Source organism: Arvicanthis niloticus, chromosome 14 (assembly GCF_011762505.2).
Source record: "Arvicanthis niloticus isolate mArvNil1 chromosome 14, mArvNil1.pat.X, whole genome shotgun sequence".
NCBI lineage: Eukaryota > Metazoa > Chordata > Mammalia > Rodentia > Muridae > Arvicanthis > Arvicanthis niloticus.
The window spans coordinates 17,931,386-17,958,261 of record NC_047671.1 but is presented as its reverse complement, the minus strand read 5'-3'; the positions used below and the strand labels follow the sequence as shown (position 1 = coordinate 17,958,261).

The following is a 26,876-nucleotide window of genomic DNA, read 5'->3' as shown; positions in this document are numbered from 1 at the left end:
GCTGTGTTTCCTTTGAAGTGCTTTTGAGTCCCTCTTTCCCCCGTCTGAACTGCTGTGTATCTGACAAGTTTAACTTAGAGTTCTCAGATTGAGTTTCACCTCTCCTCAGAAGTATCCAAATACTACGTATGTGGAGAGAGAGAGAGGGAGAGAGAGAGAGACATAGAGGGAGGGAGGAAGGGAGGAGGCAGGGGAAGAGGAAGAGGGAGCAGTTGAGCACTGGAACTTGGACAGAAGCATCTAGGAGATGTTGGAAAAGGTGAAAGAATATGATGAATATATTGTATGAAAAACTAAACTTTTAAATAAAAAAATAAGCAAAAGAGAAACAAAAATTAAAAAATACCTTTGTCTTATTTTGCTTTATTTATCTTTATACTTACTAGTTGTGTGTGAATGCCTGTTTATATGCATGTACTATAATACATCTGTGTAGGTCAAACACAATTTGCACAACATAACAACACATAATGCAACAGAACATAATATAATGTTAATAGGGACCAATGTGTGGGAGTGTAGCACACAGGAACATGGTGTTTATTGCTTGGCTTTCATATACATTTACAATTAACTTTATTTTAAAAAAATAAAATTACACGTACATGTGAGGGTTCATGTGTGTGTGGTTTTGTTATGACATTTGCATGTATATAACACATCAGGATTATATTCACAACCATTACACTTCTTTGTCTCTTTTCTCTTCATGATAGTCCCTCAAGGCTTCTTATCTTTCCTTCTTACCGAACTGAATACAGTGCATCACAATTTTGCTTTAATAAATGAATCATCTTTATAGGTCTCTGATACTTTGACTATATGAGGGTGCACACGTGTGTGCCTGTGTGTGTGTGTGTGTGTGTGTGTGTTGTAAAACAGACAAAACAAACTCATCCAATGTGGTCACATTGGGAAGATGGACCCCACTCTATAGATGCCTCCAAGTCCGCAAGTCCATCTCCAGGACATAGCATGAGGGTTAGGTTTAAATAGAAGAGGAGATTTCTTAATATAGGCTAGAATTTAAACTTTTGCATGGGAAAAACAACATTCAGGCTTTTTTTTTCAGAGTTGAAAACACATTCTGTTGTTTACTTTGACAAGTTGAAGATTTATTTGAGTTCAGAGTAAGGAGTGTAGAAGTAGAAAATATACTTTCATTCTTTACTACACATAGTTTCTATCATACCTTGTTTTTATTTAGAAAATTTCTATTTTTTCTTCTTAAAATATCTGTTTTTGACTTATGTCTATAAAAAACTGTTTATAATGAAATAAATTATAGCTAAATCAAAAGCTACAAAACTACTGAAATGGAATCAATGAAAGTAGACCAGAACAACAAGAAATGAGACTAAAAAAAATTAATTGAAATGTACCAGCCTGAGTTTTTAAAGGCTTGGCACACAGACAAATGAACACATATGCTCTGAGTGAAGGGATTTTATGTTTGTGTTCTGCCTCATATTTATCAGCTCATATCAAAATTCTGTTTGCTATTACACTAAGAGATTTTCCTAAACAAAACAAAGCTTCAACTTAAATTTCCATCACATTGATAGGCATCACATTTTCTTTTCCTTTTGAAAACATATCACTGCATATCATAGGAACTGAGTTTGCCAACTGAAACTGCATGTTTCTGGTTTATCTGCACCACAGAAGAACTCAGTCACTGTTGTGGGTAGGACTGCCAAACATCCCTTGTATGTACATGTAGATGACAGGCAAGTGCCTTTTAAATTGCTAACCCAATAGTTCTACTTTATGGGGCTATAATGTGCACATTTTGAGTTGTATATTATTTTTTTGTGATAAGTTGATTCGATGGAGATAGCTACAAAAAATCTAAATTAGTCTAAATTGAATAGAGAAGGCAAACTGTCTGATAGAACTCCATTAGGGTTTTTTTTTTAATACTGAATTAACATCATAGGCTTCTAATGGATGCTTTAATTAGGTATTTTTGTTATCAGCAATATTTGATAAAATAAAATCTGTCACTGTGAAATATTCATTATGTTCAATTTCTGTCAGTCAATATTAATCATTTTCCAATCCTTATTATTAAAGAATGAAGCTAAAAGCTAAATGAGAAGTTAAAAAAAAAAAGTCAAACCTCCTTCATGTGTTGCACACAAAGTATAAGGCCAATAGAAATCCTTTATATTCTGTAATTCTCCACTACCCTGATTCGTTTTAGCCATTTGTATATACACAAACATTCCATAGATGGTTGTCTTAATGGTCATTATGATAAAACACAAAATGCTTATCCTGATGGAAAGGTACATCTTTCACACAGCGCCTGAATGTAAATATGCACATGTGTGTACCTGTACCAACCCTTTAGAGAACTACTCCCTCAGTGGGGAATAAGAAGAGCCAGTCAGAGATGAGGATGTGAAGCAAGATGCTGAGATAGACGCTCCACACAGAGGCAAAGGCAGCTGTGAAGTAGGCAACCGTAAGCAACAAAGGTCAAGATGGGGCAAGGTTGGGAGAGAACGCTGTATGCTTACCAGTGATTTTTCCATTGGCTTCCAAGGGAGGCTGCCAGCTCACAATGACAGCACGAGGCTTCCCCTCTCGAGTAATGACTGTCAAATCCTTGGGAGCGGAAGTTGGGGCTGTGAGATGAGACAGAGACAGGGTCTTGTCATTGGTTGTGGCACTTTGTCATGATGCTAACAATCAGGATCTATCACTACATGGATCATGTTTACTGTGTTTACTTTGCCTTTTATGGTTAGTCACAACTGTTGGAATAATGCACGACAAGGTGCAGAACTGATGGTTTACCATGGAAGTCAAACGTCTTCCTAAGGTGTGAGCATAAGAAGGAAACACCGAGCTGAAGAATGCAACAGGGGATGTCAAGTGAGCTCACACTCATGTATGTATGTACAAAAATGTATGCTTAATGAACTGAGAAAGTCCATGCCTTCCATTAAGGACATTATTGCAATTGTAGTTTATGATTGAAGAACAGAAAAACCTATTGAATTCCATGAAAAGTAAAACAAGAGAGAGAAAGAAAAACAGACAAAAGTAAAACAAGTCAAATCTTCTTGTAGTTTAAATGATATGGTAAATATTTTCTAAGTGAGATCAGAAATTGAAAAACCAAAGTAGAAAGGACATGTACTATAAAAGTGTTTTTGCTTCAGTGTGGCATAAAATAAGACAGCAGGAAACCCTGCCCACTTCAGATCTATTTCCTTTAAACATTGTGCAAAGTAAAATGTAAATATATTTTAAAATAGGACCAATTGTGCCCAGCCAATCCAACATCATCCATATTTCTGCTGCTGTTTATACCCACTTTGAAGACAGTTTTTCTTCTAAGCAGCAAGCAAAGCTTCAGGTATATTATTTACAGTCTCCCCTTTTATCACTAGTTTGACACAGGCAGACTCAGAGGTATCTGGTCTCTCTGTTTTCTGCAATAATTTTCTGGTTTCCAGTGAATAAGAAAGACAAAACTTGATCTCTACTTGAACTCATTTTCATTCTATTCTCCTTGGTTTTTCTAAATGTTATGTAGGGTAGGTACATCATTATATTAGCTATAAGACACTGCCAGAGTATCTTCCTACATATTTATACATATGAACCAAATAGGAAAGCTGCAAATCATTCCTATCTGCCATATTTCTTTCCTCAAAGGCCAATGGAACTCTAATTAATCCAAGGTTAAGCTAATTTTTATATATTGAGAATTCCATTAACATATTTAAATTTTCAAAGAATCATGGTGAAGACAGTGGACCAAAAAATGAGAAGAGGAAGAGAATAAGAAGAAAGAAAAAAGGAAGGATGAAATGGAGGAGAAGAAAACATGTCAAGAGGCATTATTGGAAGAACAGTATAGATTTATAGCAAAATACAAGAGGCAAGAGCAACTCACAAAAGTTTATTTTCTTAAGCATTTCTTTCATGATATTTTATATCTCATGAATAGAAAGATTAGATATAGTCAGAAGTTGATTTAGCTATTATAGAAAGCATATAAGAAAAAAATTAAATGATGAAGAAAATTAAGGGTATTAACTATGGCACATATCCTTTCTTCTTAAAATTCAAATTAATGTTTATTTAGAAGGTGGTTACTTGAAATACCAACCTTCTAAGTCATCTGTTCCAGGTGTGTACATGTCTTTATCCTAGCTGTGTGTATGATGAATAGAAATTTTGGTAATTAAGTTAGCAGCCCAAGTATTTACAGTTTCTCTATGAGCTGCACATTTCCCCAAATATGTGGGGAAAATGTGTTTAATGGCTCCTAAGGTCCACTTGAGTACCTAATGGATCCCTCAGGCTATAAGTAGGCATTTCTATAGTTGTCAAACTTCGTATTTTTCCAGAGTAAATTTGTACTTTGTGATGTCTCCTATAATTTCAACATATCCCAAAATTGGTGACTGCATTTCTTTTGTTACTTTGTTATTTCTCTATATATTTCTCTTCTTAAAATGATTTTAATCCTTTCTAATAGAGAGGCTGTGATCTCTTTTTCTTTTACACCTAGTACCTGTGGCAGGGCCTGGAAGTCACAAATGAACATGTCAATTTTACTTTGTCTTAGAAGAAAAACAAGTCCTTCCCGTATCTTTGGCTATCAAATATATGTAGATTTCAGTTTTTACATTCTGTGCATGGACAGACTTAGAAGACTGCAGACATGGAAATTACACAAGACTTTTATTATTGGGATTGCCAATGATCTTCTGTCCCTCTTCCTTTCCAAGAAATCCGGGATTTTCTTTTGGAGAAAAATACTGTCTCTGGGCTATATAGGCATAATAGCTACACAAATTTATAATTTAGGATTTTGAACCATCTTTCCTTTAGCTATTTTTGCAACCTATCTTAGGATATAACTATAAGGTTTTATCTTTTGAATGGTTGAATATTAATTGATAGAAAAAATGAAAGAAAGACATGTTGTTTCAGAATGCTAGGTTATAATACCATGGCAGCTATAGTTGTATATAGCTGTGACTGGGTCCTTTTTGGCACCATTGTTGATATTGTTATTTTAATTAAGCAAATCAGAATAAAAGATTGTCCATTTGAACAAAATGAAATATTTTAATTTTAAAATTTCTCTGTCACCTTTATATTTACTGTGAGCCACTTCAGTTTGTGGCAATGAAGTCATAGAGTCTATATCTGATTACAGAAATAAGGCAAACCCTTACTCCATCCACTTCATTTCCTTCTCAGAGTTACAGAATCTACAGACACTTGTGAATTTCTTCTTTCTTCTTTCTCATGTCACCCAGGGATCTCCTCCACATGCTATTTACACCTTTGTTCAGATCATTATCTGAGTTGACAATCATTGTCTCTACTAACCAGAGGTCTTAAACTTATTATCTTTTTGGTCTGCATTGGGACTCACCATTGGTGTCTCTGTTGGGCTAGGTAGTTGATTAGAAATATTCAGGGTGCATTTTGCAAGCAAGTTCCTGGTGTGCATTTTATGTTTATGAGTGGTAAAATGGATGAATTTGTTTGCTTTCAGGTGAGACGACTATTCTTTCAGTCAAATCATAGCAGCTGCTACTTTTTCTATTTTCTGTAACTTTGCCAGTTCATATTTCATTACATCAATGACTTTTGGGGTAAATAAAGGTGGGGAGGTGATATTTTATGGTCCTGGTAGTATGCAACTCATTTGGCTGGTCTTAACTCTTTTAGAAAATACAGACTTTGGCATCCAAGTCAAAATTAATAGCGAAACGCTTAATAATGTATAATAAGTGAAGTAAAAGAGACAATGATAAAATGAGACTATCTACAAAGATTTTTATAGACAGAAGTACCTACAGAATAAAGAACTCCAAAAATTAAGGTAATAATTGTAATAACATTAAAGTATCAACACCAAGGGACAAATGATAGTGGAAAAAACGAAATTTTGTTGAGTTGACAACTTTATTGGCATAATATTAAAATTTGAAAATGTTTAGTATAGGTCACACACCAACATAATATGAATATGAAATCAATTAAAATACTTGTTATTACGGCTAAAGAGGTTACTAAGTGGCTAGGAGTGCATACTTTTTAGCTCTCTCAAAGTACATAAATGTTTCCCATTATGTTACACTCTTGCCACCTGAATACTACTTTATATTCCAGTATTTGTAGTTAGAATAAATATCCAGGAAGCCAAAATTGTAATGTTTTACTTTGTCTCAAATTACCCAATACCTATCAGGACTGTTGTTCAAAGCCACGCTTGTTTCAGATAACATTCACTAACTAGCTAAATTCCTCCCACCACTTAAACCCAGTAAAGAGAATTCACATTCATGTACAAGTTAGTGATCTAAAGAACTCATTCTGAAAAACCACCAATCAATCATGCGGCCAGTCTGTTTAATCTATTGAAAACTTCTGTCTTCTACAGGACTAGAAGAACACTATAAGATGCCGAAGTGCTGTGAATTGTACATGACACATTATTTCACAAAGGATAAGGCTCACTTTTGAAACCATACTAATTCTGTGCCTCAATTTCCACCGAATTATTGAACAATGATACCTAGGCCAAGCATGGGCCTTGGAGGCCAGTGTCTCTTCACATACCAGCTTCGTAGGTGGTGGCGTGTGCAGTCATGCTCCATGTGCTTGACCTTCTGTTCTTGGTCACCATGACTGAGAACTCATACATCGTGTTTGGCTTGAGGCCAGTTGCTGTATAGCTGAGAGACGTTGTGTCTTCTGACTATACAAACCAGAAACAAGCCAAGAAATAAAAACAATATGAAATCTGTGAATTCAGTAAATCAAGTCATATAAAACAACTGGCAAATAAATCAGACAAAAGTAGATCCACTTCAAACTAGCAGAAGTGCTGGACCTACTTCTCTGTCAACCCATATATATTGGTGGGCTGTACTTCTGAGACTTTACTGATTAAAAACAGTGTAGTTTACCAAGGGGAAGGCAGTTAGGTAAGTTCCCTGAGCCTGCCCATACCTGAGACAGACGACAAAATGTGCGCTCAATTTCATTTAATACTTTTCTAGTGGGACTTGAAGTAAATTCATGTCTTCATCATTGAAATCTTTCAGTTACTTTTGTTTTGTTTTTGTTTTTTTAGGTTAGTGTTTCATATTCTCTATTGATCACCATCATTTCCCACTACAAGCAATTATTTATAAGTATTATAGTGATGATGATGTTTTTAAAAAGACTTAGTTTTAAGTTTTAGTGCTTCCAAACATCCATTGATCTTTTAAATGAAAGCAGAGCAAGAGTGATTCTGTGTTGCATGGTGTTCTTCCTTTATGGATGGTTCACAAATAAGAGAACATGTATGGAAAAGGAAGCAATTGACCAGCAAAGGAAAGCATATTGGATGAATATTAAAGGACATAGTTGTATTGCAGAATGTTGTATTTGACTTTTGAATCCATTCTTTTTTGTAAATAAGCTTATTTACAATAGAACAAGATAAATAAATTGTGTCTTTCTTGCTTACTCAAGAACCAAAGAAATAATAAAGGGTAAAAAGTCTGCTGGTCTCACAGGTAAACCCTATTTTCTACATAATTTGACACATTTTAAAGTATGTAAATCTTTTAGAAACATCTACTTATACTTGGTGGTAGTTATAGCTCTGTCTTTTCCCAAGGTAAATACTTCCTATGGCTTCTATATTTAAATATGTGTTGGGTATTTACTTCTGAAACAAGCAAAGCCTTTCTCTGTTGGTTAATAATATATGTATCTCCTTCTTTTACAGTAGTTTGGCAAAAAATTTATATATCTATCATAGATTAGGCCATAGCTCTGAAAATACTATATATTTTTTACATCATATAAAAATTAAAAGAAACTAGTAACATTATGCCAATGTACCCATTCATCATATTAAATTGAAGATCTCAGAAACATGTATTAGAATGTTTTCTCTGTATACTAATAGAAAGCTTTTTCTATAGCCAATTCTTCAACATAAAAATACATTGAAAATTTATATCTGGTTGCATTTGTGGATACAGAATATCTGAGTAATTCTCTCTGAGTTTCCATTTCCTCAACTTTAATCCGATAATTGATGTTAACATGAAAGACATTATTTTATCATTTACTGTGTGAAATAAGAGAAGTACAACATAGCACATGGCCCAGAGCAAGCATTAATAAATGTCACCTACAATACATTATACTTTGTTTCATGTCAACTTTCATTACATTAGTTGTATTAAATTCCAGATATAGAATGAGTTCTATCATGGGGAAGAGACCAAGTCTTGCACAACTGCCTGTATCCTATTATATCTACAATGCATCTGATAAGCACTGTTACTGTCAATAATTATATTTTGAGTGGATTTCACATAAAACAGAATGGGATTAAATCGTTGTAGAAAATGAAAAGAAGTTCATATTTTTGTAGAAAAATCTATATAGCAATTTGAGCAATCAGAATATTAGTGTCAGAATTACTGTCTAATTTGAGAAAAATGAGACTCAGTGATATGACAAAATATAGCAAAGCACCTCTTGAATCCATATTATTTGACTGCAGAAGTGCCCTTTGTTCTATAATGAATATGTCTTACTTATTTATAAAGCTATTATGCAATGAAAGATGACGTTTAGATATGACTATGGTTTAAAAAGCATAAAGTACAAACCAAGTCATCTATTATAAATAACAGTAAAATATATTATACATCTTTCTTGTAGACCAGTTATCTTCTTCCCTTTTCCTTGCTACTCCTCTACTCAACTCTTTTCTAGAGACTTCTTTATCTCAGTGTGTAGAAGTGTGTCTGTGCATATGTGTATGTGTGTTTCTGTGCATGCATGTTTTTGTATGCATTCATATGTGTATGTATATGTATACATGTATATGTGAAGATAATTATTAATAGTAAAATAAACAATGACTTTAGATTGTTGATGGGAGATGGCCTAGTTAAAATAGGTTGCTTGGTTTTCTTTGTTTGTTTGTATTTTGTTTTTCGAAAAAGGGTTTCTCTGTATAGCCCTGGCTGTCCTGGAATCACTTTGTAGACCAGGCTGGCCTCGAGCTCAGTAATCTGCCTGCCTCTGGTTCCCAAGTGCTGGGACTAAAGGCATGCACCACCATTGCCTTGCTGTTTGCTTGGTTTTCAAATTCTTTATAATTCCATGTCTGCTTTACTAACATTTAACTCAAATTATTTGCCTCAAGAAATCTTGGCATTAACTGATGCTGAAAAAAAAAATTAGTCATTTTAAAAAAATGCCATTTCACATTCTGGCAAACTTCCTATGGTCATTCATTACATAGAATATAACTCCAAAATAGAGTAATTATGAACATAGCCATCTTAAAGAGGGAGACAGTCTTTTATAAAAATAAACTTAAACCTCAACCTTCTATGTGTAGAGACACTTTTGAATACTTTCATATGTTGTCTTTTTTTGCTTGCTTTCCTGACACTGCTTTCTTTATGGTTCTGCTGAGTCTAACATCTAATAATGTAAGGAGAAGGATTCCATACAATGAACCTCTTATCAATGATACTATATGGACTTGCCTGGGGGAATTTTTCCCAATACCATCAGGGCAGCAATATCAAAAGAAACTGTTTTGTTTTCATTGCTATTGTTTCAACTACAAATTGACTCATCCCAAACCACAATGTTTTGACCACTGAAAAAATGAAAGACACTAAAGCTGATCCAGCGTGACTGTGCATAAATAGTGTAACCAGTATCCTTTTGCTCTATTTCCAGATTTGGGGGCAGAAAAATCTCTGAAGACAGAGGCATCTCCCAAGTCTCTACTGTCTTGAGGCCACATTAGGGCATATAATAGGGCAGTGTTAGGAAGGTTCTAAATTCTCCTTAACAACCATTCCTGGGGAGTGGCAAGCACAGAGATACAAGTGAGTATGAGGAAACTGGAAGGGAAGGGTTAAGCTACTGGATCCCTTTGTTTTAGGATATTATTCACATTCTTCATCTTTTTCTTAGCTGTAGAGGTTTCATACTGTATTCTAGTATGGTCTCAAATTCTTGCCTCAAATCCTCCTGCTTTTAGTATCCAGAGTCTTGAAATTATTGCATTCACCTTTATTTTTCCTCATGTTGTAAACTCATTGTAAACTATTAACTTTGAGTCGTGTCATCTTATATGAATCATTTATGGATTCTTTCAAGCAGATATCTATTGAGATGCGTGCATGTAGGATTCTAAGTTATATGTGTTAAGTAAGCAGAATTAAAGCTTTATTCCAGAATAAATGATCTAGAACTGTTAGAGAAATTGAATAGGTTCTAGCTGATCTTTCTTATTTTTCTTTTTTCTTTTTATACTGTCTATCACTTATACACATTAGCCTGGTCTCTGGTTTAGAAGGCTACACAACTGTCTTTGTAAGTAATGTTTTATTAGAATCACTGAGCTTGGACAGGAGATATGGAAAGGTAAACTACAATGTCTCTTATATTACCAACGTTCTCTGGAAGGAGTGTGAAAGGATTTGGAAATGAGTACCAGAACAGGAAGCTTGTAGAACTCTGGTTCATTTCAGGAATTTTCTTTACAACAGGAGGGTGGTTTCTAAGCTAAATAAGGAAATCAATGTTATTGGCTTACATTTCTAGGGTGTTATAAAATATTTTCATACCATTTATTCTGTTACACTCTCTGTGAGTAGGTGCCTGTGATATTAATGGACATTAATTTATATTCTAAATTAAAAGAATCATATCAGAATCTATTCTGATGATGTGTTTGAAGCCTCGTTATTTCCAAAGTAAAAATGGTATTTTTTTTTTTTTTACACAGAAGCAAATGTCAGGTGTAAACAGCATATGGTAGAATTCAAAGATCATTTATTTTGCAGCTCCTGATATTTTTCTACCTTGCCTCTTATTGATTTCCAAAGGCATAATTATTCTAATGAATTGTAGATTTTGCGTTATTAACATGCCTTGTAGTATGTAAAAGTCACTGTAGGAAAATGACTTACGACAGACCAGGAAACATTGAACATAACTCCTCAAACACATAAAAGTTAAATTTAAATTCCGTGCAGTCTATTTGACCTTCACCTTGTACTTGGCACTGGCAGAAAAGCTGGTCCTCCACCGAACAGTGTAAAGTCGCACATCGGATGTTTTCTGGTTCTTCGGGACAGAGTTGTCTGCCCAGCTGACCCTCACAGCCTCATGGGTAAGAGCCACAGCCTGTACACCTACTGGTGGGAGCATGGGGGTGGAGACATCTGGGCCCGAGGTGGGGAAATCATCAAGCAAAGGATAATAATCAACGGGGTCAGTGGGATCTGGGTTAAAAACCCATCAAATGAAACAAACAAATAAATGTGTAAACAAAGAGTTAAAATAAATATCAGTGGCAACACATCACAATGAGTTAAATGCATGGCAATAACGATGGAAGGGAACATGAGAAGAACAGAAAAAATGCAATTAATTAAATCATAAAATATAATAACAGTATTGCTATGTCATAAAATAATTATATTTTCTTATTCTTATATCTAATTAGAATATATACCTTAAGACTCCAACTTGTTGGGATATGACAAATTGATTTTTTTACAAGGTATTATGTAGTGATTTATCATGTTCATGATTTATCAATGATTTTTTAAAAAAACAGCAAAAAATGATATTTCTGGTTATTATTTTCCTGAAATGAGAATAAATGCTATTGGATACATTAATTCTCTCCTTTATCCCTGACTTTGTTAATTTTTGTACTGCTTTTACTATTGTCTGTATTATAATTTGTATAGATTTTGTTCATTCAACACATAAACTATAATGACAGATGCTCAAACTCTATCAGTCTTTCTATCAATGCACATATCCAGAGTGAAGAGATTCACGTGGTTACATGGATCACTTTTTATCTGATGTACTAGAATCTGGTGTGAGATGGCAAATGGCAAGCAGGTTTTCTTAGACCATAATCTTAAATTGTGGAAGCACTCATTCTCCTGTATTCTCACACATGGATTAATATCATCTTTAGCCCTGTCAGGCCTTCCTATATTACATTCCTGATTCTAAAACTGCAAGTTCAGTGGAAAGAATGCACACCACTGGGTAGGAAAACAAATTAACTCCCTTCAGAATGATGAGATTTCCACTGAGGGATGCACATGCTCTGATCAATAACATGGCTGGAATCTGAAGAATGTGGTGTGATTTTACAAAATTCTCCAAAAACCCTTACACTTCTGCTATGTTACGACAAGCAAAATTAGAAACATACTTTGTGGCAATGAGAGTCATTCCATTTTGAGACATTCAAATTCATAGATAGCAGATTTAAAAAACTGACCATGATATAACACAGTAAAGAATCACACTAACAAAAATTTAAGATTGACAGTGCAAATCTAAGCCTGTACATTTGATGTCATTTAAAAGAATGGGATCAAATAAGACACAGAAGAATGTCCGCAGCATCTTAAACAATTTTTTTTTCATTTATTTATTTTTAAGTAGCTGGGGGGTTGTTGGCTACTCTGTTGATTATTTCCTCTGTTCCGAATTTCATTCGCATTCCCCATGTATTCCCATAAATTATTAAACATGGTAATGTCCTGTGGTTTGGAGAAAATATTTTAAAAATTGGACAAAAAAACAAAAAACAGAACAAAAAGAAAGAAAAAGAGAGAGAGGCAGAGGGAAATGGGGAAGGGAAGGGGGAGGGAGAGAGGAGGGAAAGGGGAAAGGGAGGGAGGGAGGGATTAAAATTTAATGACAGAGCCCAGGATTTTATTTTTCTTTTGATTTATCTTTTCATTAAGAGCTTCTTTAAAGCCAAATGGATTTATGAAGTGATGAAGAGAGAACAGAAAACACTACAGCCTCTACAAAGATTTGAATCATCCATCTGGTTTGTGAATCAGGGATAGATGTGTTTGCCAAACTGAAATAAGTACAGGCTTACACGTTCTATACTTGCCTGGCTTTTTAAGAAGAATTTTATGAATAGAGGAAGAATAGTTCAATGTCTGACTTATTTTTAACTTATCTACATCATGGGTACTACCAAAATTACTACTTGCTGCACTTAGTTCATGTTTCTCCTATGCATTATTTATAATGCTATGAAATCATCTGATTCTATGTTAGGAAATTCTAATAGTCCATTTGTATACTAATGGTTTTAGAAAACACAACTATTCATAGCTATTGTTTATTGAGTATTTTAGGATCAGTTACAAACTGACTCTGTTGTATTCAAAGCAATATTGTCTGTTGTAAATTATCTGTGGACCTAATGTGACTCATGAAATTTTGCCAATGGCCAAGTTTTCTTTCCTCTCTTAGGGAACACAACTTATTTTCATTATTTTTCCTGAGAATCCCTCTAGAACCAAGCTGTATAATATAGGATCCATATGTTCTGTGGATTATACCAACTTAAATTAAATAAATAATTATTTAAGCATTTATTCATTTTTTTTAAATGGAAGACGATGTCAAAACCTCCCATGACCCTAGGAGCTCAGTCCCCACTATAAGGGAAAGACCAGATATACTGTATCTACAGCAGAGCAGAGCATTCCAGGAGACAGCAAGAAACACTGTGAATATATGCTTCACATACTATACAAACTACAAGTGTTCTTTTCTTTTCTGATGAAAAACTATTGAGTAATTGCTACTAAACTGTTCTTTAATGTTTCTTTCTCTGTTAGGATACCTTATATGCTGCTGAATTTCAGATATGTGAATAAATACATGTGCATGTGAGCATACATGTATATGTATTAAGGTAAGCTTTCTTCTGTACAGTCTACCTTCCATTTATCTGCCCACCTTACTACTATTATGCTCTATTAAAGAACTGACTTTCATCCCAATAACCCTTAGCCCCTCTGTGTGAATATATATTAGCATGAAAAGTCAGTTCCTAGCATATTTTGGTAGCCTCCTGAAATTTTACTCATTATACTTCTTTGAAATTGACTTTAAAATCAATAATAGTTTTCACCCAAATTACACTTTATTTAAACCCTGCTAAAATGGTTAAGAATACATTAATTCAAAGAATATACTCCATTAACCTCTGGTTATTCTCTGCTCTGCACCTTTCCCTTCTCCAGGTGGCAAACAACTTGTTCTTACAACAACAATAGAAAAACAGCTTGATGGAAGATGAGAGTTTTCCTGTGTGGGGCCAAGGTGAAGGTTTCAGTAGCTTGAACTGATATAGCCCAGTCTGAGAAAAGGCTACAGAGTTCGCCAAAGGCTACTGGCACAGCATTTAGAATGCTCCAGGGCTTGGTGCTCACGTTAGTCTAATGCTTTCATCGTCTTTGATACAGTTCATGTACACTTTTTTGCTGGATTTTTCCAAGACTTCTCATGGGAATACTTTGTGACAACTCAAAGATAAAGAATGGTTTTTACATGACAAAATGACACATTTATAAATATGAGATTCTCTTAGAGCCATGGCCTTTGATTCCTTTGCTTTGCTCTTTGTTCTCCATGCAGTGTGGAAGCATAAAAATAATTCTACTTCCAGGTAAAGGTTTATTCTTTATTTTGAAATGGTTGCATCAAACATTCCTTTACAGCCCATTACTGTCTCTTCTTCAATAAGAAATTTCATGACATAATTTCCAACTTTGGTATCACTTCATTTCTCAGCTCCATTAGAATCTGAATTATAACATGAAAATAAAACCTGTGTTATGGATCACTGGTGTTTGAGAAAACACGGTGGCATGCCATATGCTAAGAATTAAAAACTGACAGCAAATGCCAAAGGGAAAGATGTTAATACCACAGACGCTTTCTTCTAAACAGCTTACCTTCCGTTTATCTGAACTCTGCCCCCTTCACTATAGTTATGAATTTCATCCCTGTACCCAGCAGTTCCTATTTGTGTTACTTAATTTTGTTATTAATAAAGTAAAATCTTTGAAAGACTGTCTTTTGTGGAATTTTATGTCAGGTGATAATAGCTCAGTGTCACCTTGACAAGAAGAAACTGCTTAGTTTCCTTATCAGGACCAGGAAGGAGGGGACACACATAAGGTGAGCTTGAAAAGCAAGTATAAATTTATATAAATCCAGGCAGTAGATAGTAGCCATTTATGCATCCTTATATGGAATTCATACACCAGTAATCATTTGCTTTTTTATGTTTGGTGTCAAATTTGGAGCCTGACCACTTAAACACTTCATGCTAATTAAAGTGAAAATTTATGGCCAATCAAATGAAGTATAAAGATGTGGGTTTGTAAAAGGAATGTAAAATATTAATTGAAGACACAACCATTTTTTTTCTTTTGGTCCAGGTTTTAGACAAGGTTTTGGGACCAATATTGTCAGGAGCAAAATGATGATGCGATTTTTTTCTAGGTGTCCACAAATGTGATACATATTCCATTTTTAAAAATAAGCCCAGTATTATTTACAACCAGCCATTGCCCATGACTTAGGTCTCACCATCTTAACAGTGTCTCATGGTCTTCTACCATTTTGGTCTTGTTTGCTGCCAAACAAGTTAAACTCCTGTAGCTATTCTTGAGGCAATTAGTCTTTGAATCAGCCAGTCTCCTTTGCATTCACTTGTCAGGTTACCTATGGCCCAATTCATAATTCTTTTTTGTTATTGAGCCTAATATAATCAACTCCAAGATGCCAGCTTCTCCTTGTCACCTATTTGAAAGGATTGCATTGAGAGAAACTAAGGCCCATTGGACATTTAGAGTCTTAGATCACATATTTCCCCTCAAATGGCCATTTCAAGTGGCAAACTGGTTAGCAGAATGAAGAATCACATCAGTGCACCAAACTACGAAGCTTCTAAGATGATTGGAAAGGCAAGAGCTGAATTATATAAGTGAACATATTAATGTATAGAGTAAACTCTTCTAATTCATCTGGGAGCCAAATGATTAAAATATATTGTATATATATGCACACATGTATTTGTGATAATTTTATGTATTCATTTTTAGTATTTTTCCTTTGTATTTTGTTTTATTTTTAAAAAATTTGCTTCTTCTCCCCATAATCCAAGTGCTAACTACCTTGTCACAAGAGGACTGATTCTGGGTACATACCTGTTATTGAACGGGTAGTGGCACTTTCATAGAGAGGGACACCTTCTCCCGCATTGTTGAAAGCTTTTAAGGAGATTACATAATGAGAACTTGACTCTAGAGGAAAACAGAAACAAGTTGGGCATGTGAATTATTGAACTGAAATGCTCACGGTGAACATTTCCTGAAAACAAATTTAATGTAATCTTTTAAATAAATTGATGTTTGAAAATGAGCGTATTGGTTTCTGGGAACAACCAGCTCTAATGGAGACAGGCTTTTGATCTTCCCGAATCTTCATTTGAGCATTAAATGCACAAGAAGGTGGAGAACTAAGAGGATAGCCTCTCCATACAGAGTGGGTGATGATGTTTGTCTGCAAACACCAAAATACAACCATTTTTGTGAGTTTGCAGCAGACAGCCCAAGGCCCCAAGTGTCAGCCATGTCAGTGTCAGTTAAGCCAAAAGTGGGTATCAGACTGGAAATAAGGATGATCCTAAGAAACTGTCAGGTAGTGAAGAAGGCACAGCATATTATATTAAAGAACAAATACAGACACTTGGAACTGACCAGTGAGAGATTCACTCCAAGGACAGGACCAATTATAGTTAAATTATGTCAACTTGACACAATCATAAAGCACTGAGAAGAGGGAATTTCAACTGAAGAATTGGCCATGTCAAATTTTCCTGTGATTATGTCTATGAGAGTCTGCCTTTACTGATGATTGGTATGGGAGTCACCACACTAAGGAGTAACCAGGCTATGCTGGGAGGCAATAAAACCCAGGCAAGTGAGACTGGGTTGTATGAGAAAGACAGCTGAGCAAGAACCCGAGAACCAGCTACGAAACAGCATTTGTTCATGGTTTATGGTTCAGATCACTGCTTCAGTTTATACCCTGAATTTCCTCAATGACAGACTGTGACCTGGAAGAATAGATGGAATTAACTTTCCCTCTAGATGTATTTGTTCATGGTATCAATCATACCAACATAACACAAATATAACCGGACTTGAGCAGGAACAAAAATTCCAGGTTCACAGATTCAGAGAGAGGAGTAAGTTTGGTAGAAATGAAGGGCAATTCAATGAACAACGTCCACAGGAAAAGTGGAAAACAAAATCAACAGAAGAAGAAAACGTTCAGGAATAAAAATTATGTGAAAAAAGGAATCCAATATGAAAGTTGGTGAGTGCAGAACCCAAATACACTAAATGGATTCCTTAAAGAAGAAAATAACACATGAACAAGATAAATACAAAGGGATACATGGCATTTTGTTTATTTAACTGAAGAATGTGGGTAAAAGTGATATATAACTCATTGAGGGCAAAATTAGATCACTATCCATTCTTATTATTAAAAATAGCTTATGAAACAAAATTGTAGTAATTTACTTTTTATTCTAGATAAGACAATATAACCAAAGGATTGTCTCATTATCATAATTGATAAGTTAGTTATCAATACAGTGGATGAGAATAGTCAAACTGTTACTCATTTGTAACCATTACATATCGCTTTGTTAACCATAAGAACTATTAGAAATGAGGTTTAGACTTCCAAAATGACCAGAGCCAACTGTGACCAGAAAGCTAGCCTCTGAGTAATAAAGTTAATGAACTAAGGCAAGCGAAGGGAGAGATTTTATTTTGTAATGGCTTCATGCTCTGATACTATAATGACACAAGAATCAATGGATCACTATAGTGGTCTATATGCAAAAAACAACTGAGTGATTTTTATGCTATAGGACCTTTTGTAGTCGTCATTCTAAAGCAAGCAAGATATAAACAAAGCTATGAACAAATGTGAGGCTTACAATTCCAAATTCACTGTGTCCTTGAAGGCAAGAGTCTTGGTAGAGATGGAAGGACACACAGATTTAAAACAGAATGGTTAAAGTCTCCTGTTCTTTTTCCTTTTTTTTATTGGATATTTTCCTTTTTTACATTTCAAATGTTATCCTCTTCCCTGGTTCCCCCCATCCCCATGAAATCACCTATTACATTCCCCTCCCCCTATTTCTATGATGGTGTTCCCCCACCCACTCACCCATTCCCACCTCCCCGCTCTGGCATTTCCCTACACTGGGGCATTGAGCCTTCACAGGACCAAGGGCCTGTCCTCTCATTGATGCCAGACAAGGCCATCCTCTGCTACATATGTGGCTGGAGCCATGGGTCCTTTCATGTATACTCTTTGGTTGGTGGCTTAGTCCCTGGGACCTCTGGGAGTTCTGGTTCGTTGATATTACTGTTCCTTCTATGAGGTTGCAAACCCCTTCAGCTCCTTTAGTCCTTTCTCTGTTAAACTTGAAATACAAAAAAAGGTTCAATTTTTTTAAAAAGGTGTTTTTATCTTCGGTCAAGATCAATCCACTTAAGAAGTTGAGAAGCATTGATTGATAATACGGCACAGACGAGTGCAGAGGCTGCAGTTGTATAGAACAATGCTACATTACTGTTACTAGTAAGGGTTTTATAGAATTCATGATCTCAAGTTTTAAGATGGAAACATGACAACTGAGTTTTAATCATCCTGACAAACTAGAAAGGAAGAATTCAGCAAATGATAATGAAGATCTTCTGTCAACCGATTCAAGAATTATTGTATAGAACATTCAAATGAGCTCCAGTATATCAATACCCGGAAATATATATATGTGTGTGTGTGTGTCTGTGTGTGTGTGTGTGTGTGTATGAATGTACTGATTCATAGATGTATTTTAAAGAACAAAAGTTGTTCAGTTCTGAAATTGGCAGATAATCACATTATTGTCTTGAAAATTGATAAGGAAATGAGCTTCAATCACGTTGTTTCATAAGTAAACATTGTTCAAGGATGACCAAAAGCATGAGGATCTTTTTAAACCTTCCTGGAAGTAAAACCAAATAAGCAAAATGGAATATTCCCATTCCTCAGTCTTAATGAATTAATCTAGGCATTAAATATTCATCATTTCACAGATGAAACCCCCATGCACTATCTTTCACAGAAGTTATTATTGACCTCTAAAGTCTTGCCACAGGGGTCCAGCCCCTAGCTTCCAGAGCACAGCAAACAGCAGAGAAACATGCTGAAGCCAGTTAAAAGCATACATGTAAATACACAGGTCATGTTTGCATTTCTGTGACAAAGTATTTATGCAGCTATGATGAGGCCTTACAACAAATGAGTTTGTGTTTAATGATGTGTTTTAAAAATGTATTAGATTGTCATAAAGTTTAAATGTAATTTAAATGCTCATGTTAAATATGATGACATTCAAAATAACAACATCCCCAAAGCTACAATATAGTAAGAAGTGAGAAATGGGGCCATATCTCATGCAGCATGTTGACTTCCATGGAATGAATTGCTTCTACTTGAAAAAAAGTGTGTGTGTGTGTGTAGGGGGGGTGTCTGTGTGCACGTTCACTTGTCTGTGTGTCTGTGTATGTCTGTGTGTTATCAAAGTAGTTTACTTTTAAGGAAGTAATCAATAATCAAATGTCAAGTGTTCTTTGAGATTCAAGACTGGTTGTAAAACATTAACCTCTCTTATTATTGTAGTAATTTAATTCTGAACAAGAGAAAAAAAGAAGCGCGGTAGAAATTTATGCAAGAAAATATGCAATGTGCTTTCTGAATGTCATCCGTGATTTTAAGGCCCAAAGTGCTCATGAAGGATCAGGTCACAGAAGGGTTTTTAGTAGATTTTTTTTTTTGTCTGGTTTAGGGCTTGTGGCAGAAGAAGGCCTATAGGATTAGAGGGATTGTAGAAAGTAAAAATATTTCAAGGGAAAACATGAGAAATGCTGAAAATACCCTAAGATATGGTAGAAAATCACTTCTCTCCTATGCCAGAGGATACTATTATACTAACTCCTTATTTCAGACAGACAATTCATCTATACATTGAAGCACAAGTGTTTATATTTGGTATTTACCTGATGCAATACAAAATGGCTTTGTTTGGTTAAAATTTAGTTTAGCTCAACCTCATACACCTCTACATTTGCATTTATCTTGGTTTTTATCAAGGGCATGAGAATGAGAGCAGGATTTTTATATTTGCATGCGCAGGATCAGGAGCTGTTTGCTCACCTGAAATTGCTTTTGGATTTGTTTCCTTTTGTCTAATTATTGTGAGCGATGAAGAGTAAGCCACACTCAGTTACTGCATGAAAGATCATGTGGTAGAAAGATTCTTAGGAGCTGAGAATTAAACAATGATTCAGTTTGAGGATGCCATTAGTCCAAAGAAGAAAGTTAGTTTTGTGGAACTTTCTGGAAACCTAGACCTTTGTGTGAAAACAGCAACCATTTAACTATTTGTAGGTTATTTAATTGAACTCCTACTGGTAAAATAGATTCTCATGAACACGGACCTACTATGCTTAGGAGATTGAGTCTAACTTTAAGTCCTTTATAAGTAGGTTTTTTCCACAAGCATTGCCGTGCTGAGTACTGAAAGAGATTGTAAATCTATAAAAAATTAAGTCTACTAGAAGGCATTGGGGTCACACAGAGCACGCCAGTAGAAAGGAGTCTCCTTCTTTCTTTTGGCTTCTGGCTGGCAGTATAATCACTTGTTTCTATAAACATCACCAGCTTTACAATCTGCCCTCTGAGATCCAGCTTTTGGGCTCTCTAGCCTACACATTATGCTTTTGTTTACATTCTGGACCTACTGAGGGAAACAAAAGGCTCCCCCCCACCACCACTCTCAACCCCCCCTCTATACTAGGCTTGATCCAATACTGAATGTGCCTGCACAAGGAAGATAAACTTGTCAATCATTTATTGGCAAACTTATGGGAAGCGAGGGATGTTTTAGTAATATTTTTTGTATGTGGACAGAGGGATATGGTTTGAATGTGTCTTAAGCTCAAGATATTTTTAGGATGTGCTAAGAACCGGGAGTGTTCTCCCCTACAATTTACAAGAAATTGTTTTTCATTAGTGCACCGCTAGAGGGCAATGTGGAACTATTTTCCTGCACATGCTCAGAGCATTGAATGTTTTAAAATCAGTAAAATAGAAAAGAATTGCTGAGAATCACTGCCACTACGGAAACATCAAATGAGTTAAACACATTTACTATTATCATAATGAATTCCAAATGAATTAATCATTAATTATGGTCAGACCCCATTGTTCAGGAATATGCTTAATGACAATTATGACATAAAAAATAAATTTATTTTTTTGGTATTTGAAGAAATGTTGCAGATACATAGGCCTGACAAATGTATCAATTGTCTCTGCAAATAAAGTGTGGCAGTTTTCTCATTTGAATTTAATGTGATTTAATCATGCAAGAGGGATTTGGATCTTGGTAGACTTCCCTGGGAATTATTTGTGGTTATGGATATTATATGGAAGTCCACACATTTCATAGTATCACACAGATATTTTCTTTTTAATATTTGATTGGTCATTCTTTCTTTTACAAAATTTGATTTGGAATTAAGGAAGCTGAAGAAATACTTAATGACTCCTAGCATGCACAAATAGATGGTTCTGCCCATTATCACTCGAGTGTCACGAAAAGGGGGTGTTAAATGCACATTTATTGATCATAGGATTGTAAAGACAAGGAACTGCTTATCGGAAGAAGTCTTGGTGTTATTCCCAAGAGACGTGGGAGACTCATTATTCTAAGAGCCCGTGTTAAATCTTCTCTGAAGGTTAGAGATGAATGTTGCTTTCTGAGACTCAGAATGAATCAAGAAATCCTTCAGGGATAGACCGAGAAGCTGTGCTTGGTAGCAAAAGCCACTGTGGAGGACTTCATCACTGTTAGTATTTTGTGGAAATTAAATGTCAATGGCCTGTGCCAGATTGACATCCCAGAGTCTTTTATTCATTAGAGATTAGGTACTTTACTCTGTGGCCCCATCTGTGCCAAGTGCTTGTCGGGGCCCAGGATCCATGATCTTCCATCTTTTCCATTCTAGGCCAACACTGCCAACAAGTCGATTAGAGAAAATTAGAAAGGTAGCTCTTTTCTAACACAAACACCTGCTTCTCATAAAGGACCAGGGCTACAGCCATCACAGAATGGAGGCCACTGGACCGCTGTGAGATTAAGTCGTCCTGAATACCTTTGACTCCATCAGATACGAACTTTTTAATTAAGTGTAATGGGTGGAGAGTAAATACAACTGACAGCATTGCTCTCTAAAAAGGACAAGCAATTCATACTTGAAGAACATGCAATTTATGTAATACACTCAATTCTATTTCATTACATACTATCCCTTGTAAATTTAATTACAACCTAATTTAAATCATTCTGTAATAAAGGCTTATTTTTTCTTCTCAAGGAACACTGTACAATTAAAGGTCAGACTATAACATGGTTTGCTCATTAGTCAGTCTTGTAGATACTAACCATTCCCTTAGTTACTCTGGGGATTTATTTGTGAAAAAGGCATGACATTATATTATATAGTTTTTAATTGTATAAGGTCTATTGTCAGTAAGCTAGTCTGGTGAAAAGAAGCAAAAAAAAAATTGTTTAGTACTCAGTAAATAGCACATAACAAACATTTGTTAGGTCAATAAAAGTGAGACCTAGAAAACTTGTAAATGTGTCTTATACTCAGATGAGTCTTTGGATGCAGAAGTCAGAAATGTGAATATGCAAAAAGGAAAAGCAAAGATAGCAGCATGGTATCTTGGGGTTCACACTTTTATGAACTGATAAAAACAAGGAAGTATATTTTAGGATAAGGAAATTGGGCTGTATGTTGAATCTGGGGTCACAGCAAGGTAAGATTGACCATCAGTTTTTGCATCTGATAGCATGCATAGCACCTTCCAGCACTGTGAATGCTAGCCATGAGGGATGACGCTTCCAGGTCAGAACGAGTTCGATTTCACCATGGTCTATTACTCAGGTACGTGGGTCTTTAGCAATTAGGTATGACTGTCATGTTCTTGAGAGTAATCAAAACATTGGCAATAGTGTGTGATATTTGGGGAGTTGATGGAAACATTCTGGACAGAAACTCCAAAAAGTAAGAGTGTTGCGGTTAATATTTAATATCAGAGTGCACGGCCGACTATCTAAGCAGCGGCAGCTCTGCTTAGCTCAGGCCACATGTGCCAAGACTAGATCCGCAAGACCGTGGCTCCGACCAGCCAGAAACTGGCCCTGGCACTCACGAGACGCCAGCGTGGTGGCTAGATCTGTCAATCCATCGTTCCTGTTAGCATGAAAGCTTGAAGACAAAGGTAACAGCCCCCAAATCTGTCTCTTTCAAATTCTTTTTTTCATATAAGTATTAACTAATTTGTGGGAAGACTGACTGAGTTCTTTATTAGCTACATTCTTAATTTTACAAAGTCTTAAATTTAATCTAGTGTGTAGCTGACTACTTAGAAAAAAATTTTAATTGGCTCATGTCCACTATATTTATGGTGTGTATGGTATTTTTAATACATGTATATAAGACATGTAATATTTAATCAGAGTAAATATCTATTCTTATTTATTATAAGAATATCTTATTTATTATAAAATATCCTTCCTTATATATGCATATATGTATACGTGTATATGTGTATATGTGTGTATATGTGTGTATATGTGTGTATATGTGTGTATATGTGTGTATATGTGTGTATATGTACATATGTATATATGTGTGCATATATATGACCATTTTATTATTTATTGCAGTCATGCTCCATGCCAGACATTGTTTTTATTTTCTTCTTGAAGTATAACTCAACCAGATAATGAAGAGGACACTTGATCAATTGGGAAGAAGTATGTCTTAAATGGATTGATAGAAGCCTTCTTTTTAAAGGTCAATGGCATAATGTCTAACTCCAAGGCTCAAACTCTTAGCCTTTTGAACTGTGTACTCTTTGTGTTCTCTTTGTTGCTGTTGCTGTTGCTGTTAAGTCATAGATGGTAAATATAAGCAAATTTCAAACAGTGATTTTGGAATTTTGATACTTCAGAAAGATGCAGTCAAGGAAAAATAAAAGTATGTTGAAAATTAGGTATATGTCAGAGGCTACTGTGACTGTACAAACAAATATCATATGAGCCCCATTTGAGAGGTTACAGTATGACTAAGATGAAAAAATATTGTAACATACTATATAAACGCCAAAAAGAAAAACTTCATCTACTAAATATATTCTTTCATATAGACTCATCTTTATTTTCTCTGATGGATAACTGAGTGGTCTTGTATTGCTTCAGAACTAGTCTTGGGTCGAATTTCTTATTGTCCTTCCTTGAGTAATGTGACATTTTTTTTGTGTGTGTGTGTGGTAACTTCTATAACTTAAGAAAAAAATGTATGCTTTCATGTTTACTATTTCAAGTTACCAATGAACAAATTTTTATCAATTGTCTCATGAATGTTTTAAATGAGATAGACAGAGGAAGGGTCATGCTTATTTAAGCAATAGAGAACATGGCAATTTATTCTGATCACTCAAGTCAGAGGAGATACAAGTAGGACAGAGAAGGCATGTGGACTCTGGTGCTCCTTTGTAGGAATGGCAGTTTGGGGCTTCTCTCATAACTATGCTAGAGGGTAGAGTAAACACCAAGATCCCCCCCCCCCACTTAGCTGGTGGGATGCGATTTGGCACAAAGGCCAGGGAGTCAAGAAGAAATATGACGAAATGTTCAGATTACACAGAACTGTGCAGAGCTTATATATGCCACACTTGATGAAATGGTTTCTCATCAAAACTGTCCACAGGGGAATTAGGTAGACACAGTATAACAAAACACAAAAGTTTTCTTCATTCATATTACTCAAAGAAAGTTGAATTAACTATAAAATAAAGTGAGAATTTTCAATGACCACTTATAAACTGAATTAATAAAAAAGTACAAATATGTTCTTCTAATAAATTTAACGTAAACAAATCATTATGATGGTTTAAGAAGCCAGTTAGATTGACTCCTCAGCATACAAACAAAACAATAAAGATGAGTTTATAAAAGGTACACAAAGAAGCTCGGTGCATTTGTATAGTGTCTCCTGCTTTCTTCTTCCCTTCACACTTCCATTTTTTTCTTATTGTCATGTCTCATTCTCTTTGTTTCCTCCTCACCCATTCTTTTAGGATTCTGGGAAAGAAACTCTAACAGGAAGTAGACAAACATAGGGGACCGAAGGCATGAAGAGAAAGAGAGAGAGATACAGTGATAAAAACCTTAGCACAGAATAGCCTAGAGGACTGATAGATTTTAGCCTACTAACAGGAGTCTAATTTAGGCTGTGACAGAGCTGACTTCTGAAAAGTTTTATTACACTTGTCTTTGTTGTAGACCCTAAAAAGCTCATTGTCAGACCTCATCCCAGAAATGAAGAAAACATACAGCTCACCCACCACTCAGCAGTGCATGGATTCAGAACCAGGTTGCCCTGCTTTGTGGACAGACAATTTCAAATAAGCATATGGACTAAGATATCAGTATTAAGTGGCCCCCATTAATTTGTACTACTAAGAAACTAGTCCAGATTGTATAAATATCATTTATTTTTCCTAATTTCACGGCATATTGGTATACATCATTTCTAGTGAGAGATGGAAAAAGAGTGGATCCAGAGCCAGGGGAGGGGAGGAAGAACTGTTAAGAGTAGAGAAAGAGAAAACCATAATGGAATACACTATATGAGAAAAGAATCTATTTTCAATAAAATGATATATATTTAAAGGATGACAAAGAGAGTAAAACAGTCATTGGTAACTCCATCCCAGGAGATCTTATGTCTCTTCTAGTATCTGTGAGCATCAAGCACACACATGATGCATGGACATATATTAAGGCAAAACATTCATAAATATATGATAAAAAAAGTTAGTACACAATCTCAAGATAAAAAGAGTCACACATTAAAAAAATACCCAGGTGATTTTCTAATTAATTGTGAAAACTGAAAGCTTTTTTGTGATATTATTAGAAGGCTACAATGCTCATTCCTAACAAAAGCAGGAAAAAATATTTAAAATTAGAATGAGAAAGAAATAAGCGAAATTACTCTTTTCTTAAATCACATGACCCTGTATACATAAAATAAGAAAGTTGCAAAAAAAAAGCAAGAAATATCTAGTGGAGTTAGTAAATAATGTTAACAAAATAGAAACATACACTTAACATAAAAACATTATTAAATTTTACACAGAAGAAATGATATAAATGGAATATATATATATATATATATATATATATATACACAATTCCACTTATAATGACATCAAAACCATTAAGCCTTAATAAAATAACTAAGGTGATAAATAATTCATACAAATAAAAATGCAAGGGACTGAAGAAGGATATGGAATAAAGTGCAGATAAATAGAAATGTTTCTCATTTTATTAATTGGTCAATGCAATATTCTTAAAATGTCAATACTATCCAAAAGAGATCAATAGTTTCAATGTGATCATCCCTATCAAAATTCCCATGTGACCTATTGCTAAGATAGAAAGATTGCTGTGAAATTCAAGTGTGACTTCAAAGCCATCTTAGTACCTATAGAAGTTGGATGAAAACATGTTAGAAGAGTCATGGGTTCTAGTTGGTAACGTTCTTATAAGGTTACAGGAAACACAGTAGTGTGATGCCTCTTACATGTACAGATCAACAGGCTGTACACAGCTGAGAAGGAAACACATACATCGTGCGGCCAGATGATTTCTATCAAAAGTATTATGGCAAATCAGTGAGGAAAAGGATAGGGTCACAAAAGGGTAGCAGGACAGTTGGGTGCAAGAGACAAAGTTGGGTTCCTAGGTTACATAATATTATAACAGTTAACTCAGTTTGAACCAG

At 35.1% G+C, this 26,876-nt stretch overlaps 1 protein-coding gene across 2 annotated transcripts in view; it reads right to left on the bottom strand.

Moving 5' to 3' along the window:
* The window catches only part of Dcc (DCC netrin 1 receptor), a 1,059,673-nt gene that overhangs the window by 106,237 nt on the left and 926,560 nt on the right, over positions 1–26,876 (bottom strand). Inside the window, exons 16-19 of one of the 2 annotated variants that reach the window (XM_034518676.2) lie at positions 16,086–16,181; positions 11,077–11,309; positions 6,604–6,742; positions 2,526–2,633 (exon numbers count right to left, since the gene is read on the bottom strand). In XM_034518676.2, coding sequence (XP_034374567.1) covers positions 2,526–2,633; positions 6,604–6,742; positions 11,077–11,309; positions 16,086–16,181 — 576 coding nt within the window. The remainder of the gene's footprint in view (positions 1–2,525; positions 2,634–6,603; positions 6,743–11,076; positions 11,310–16,085; positions 16,182–26,876) is intronic. The other variant, XM_076912482.1, reaches the window with a different exon arrangement.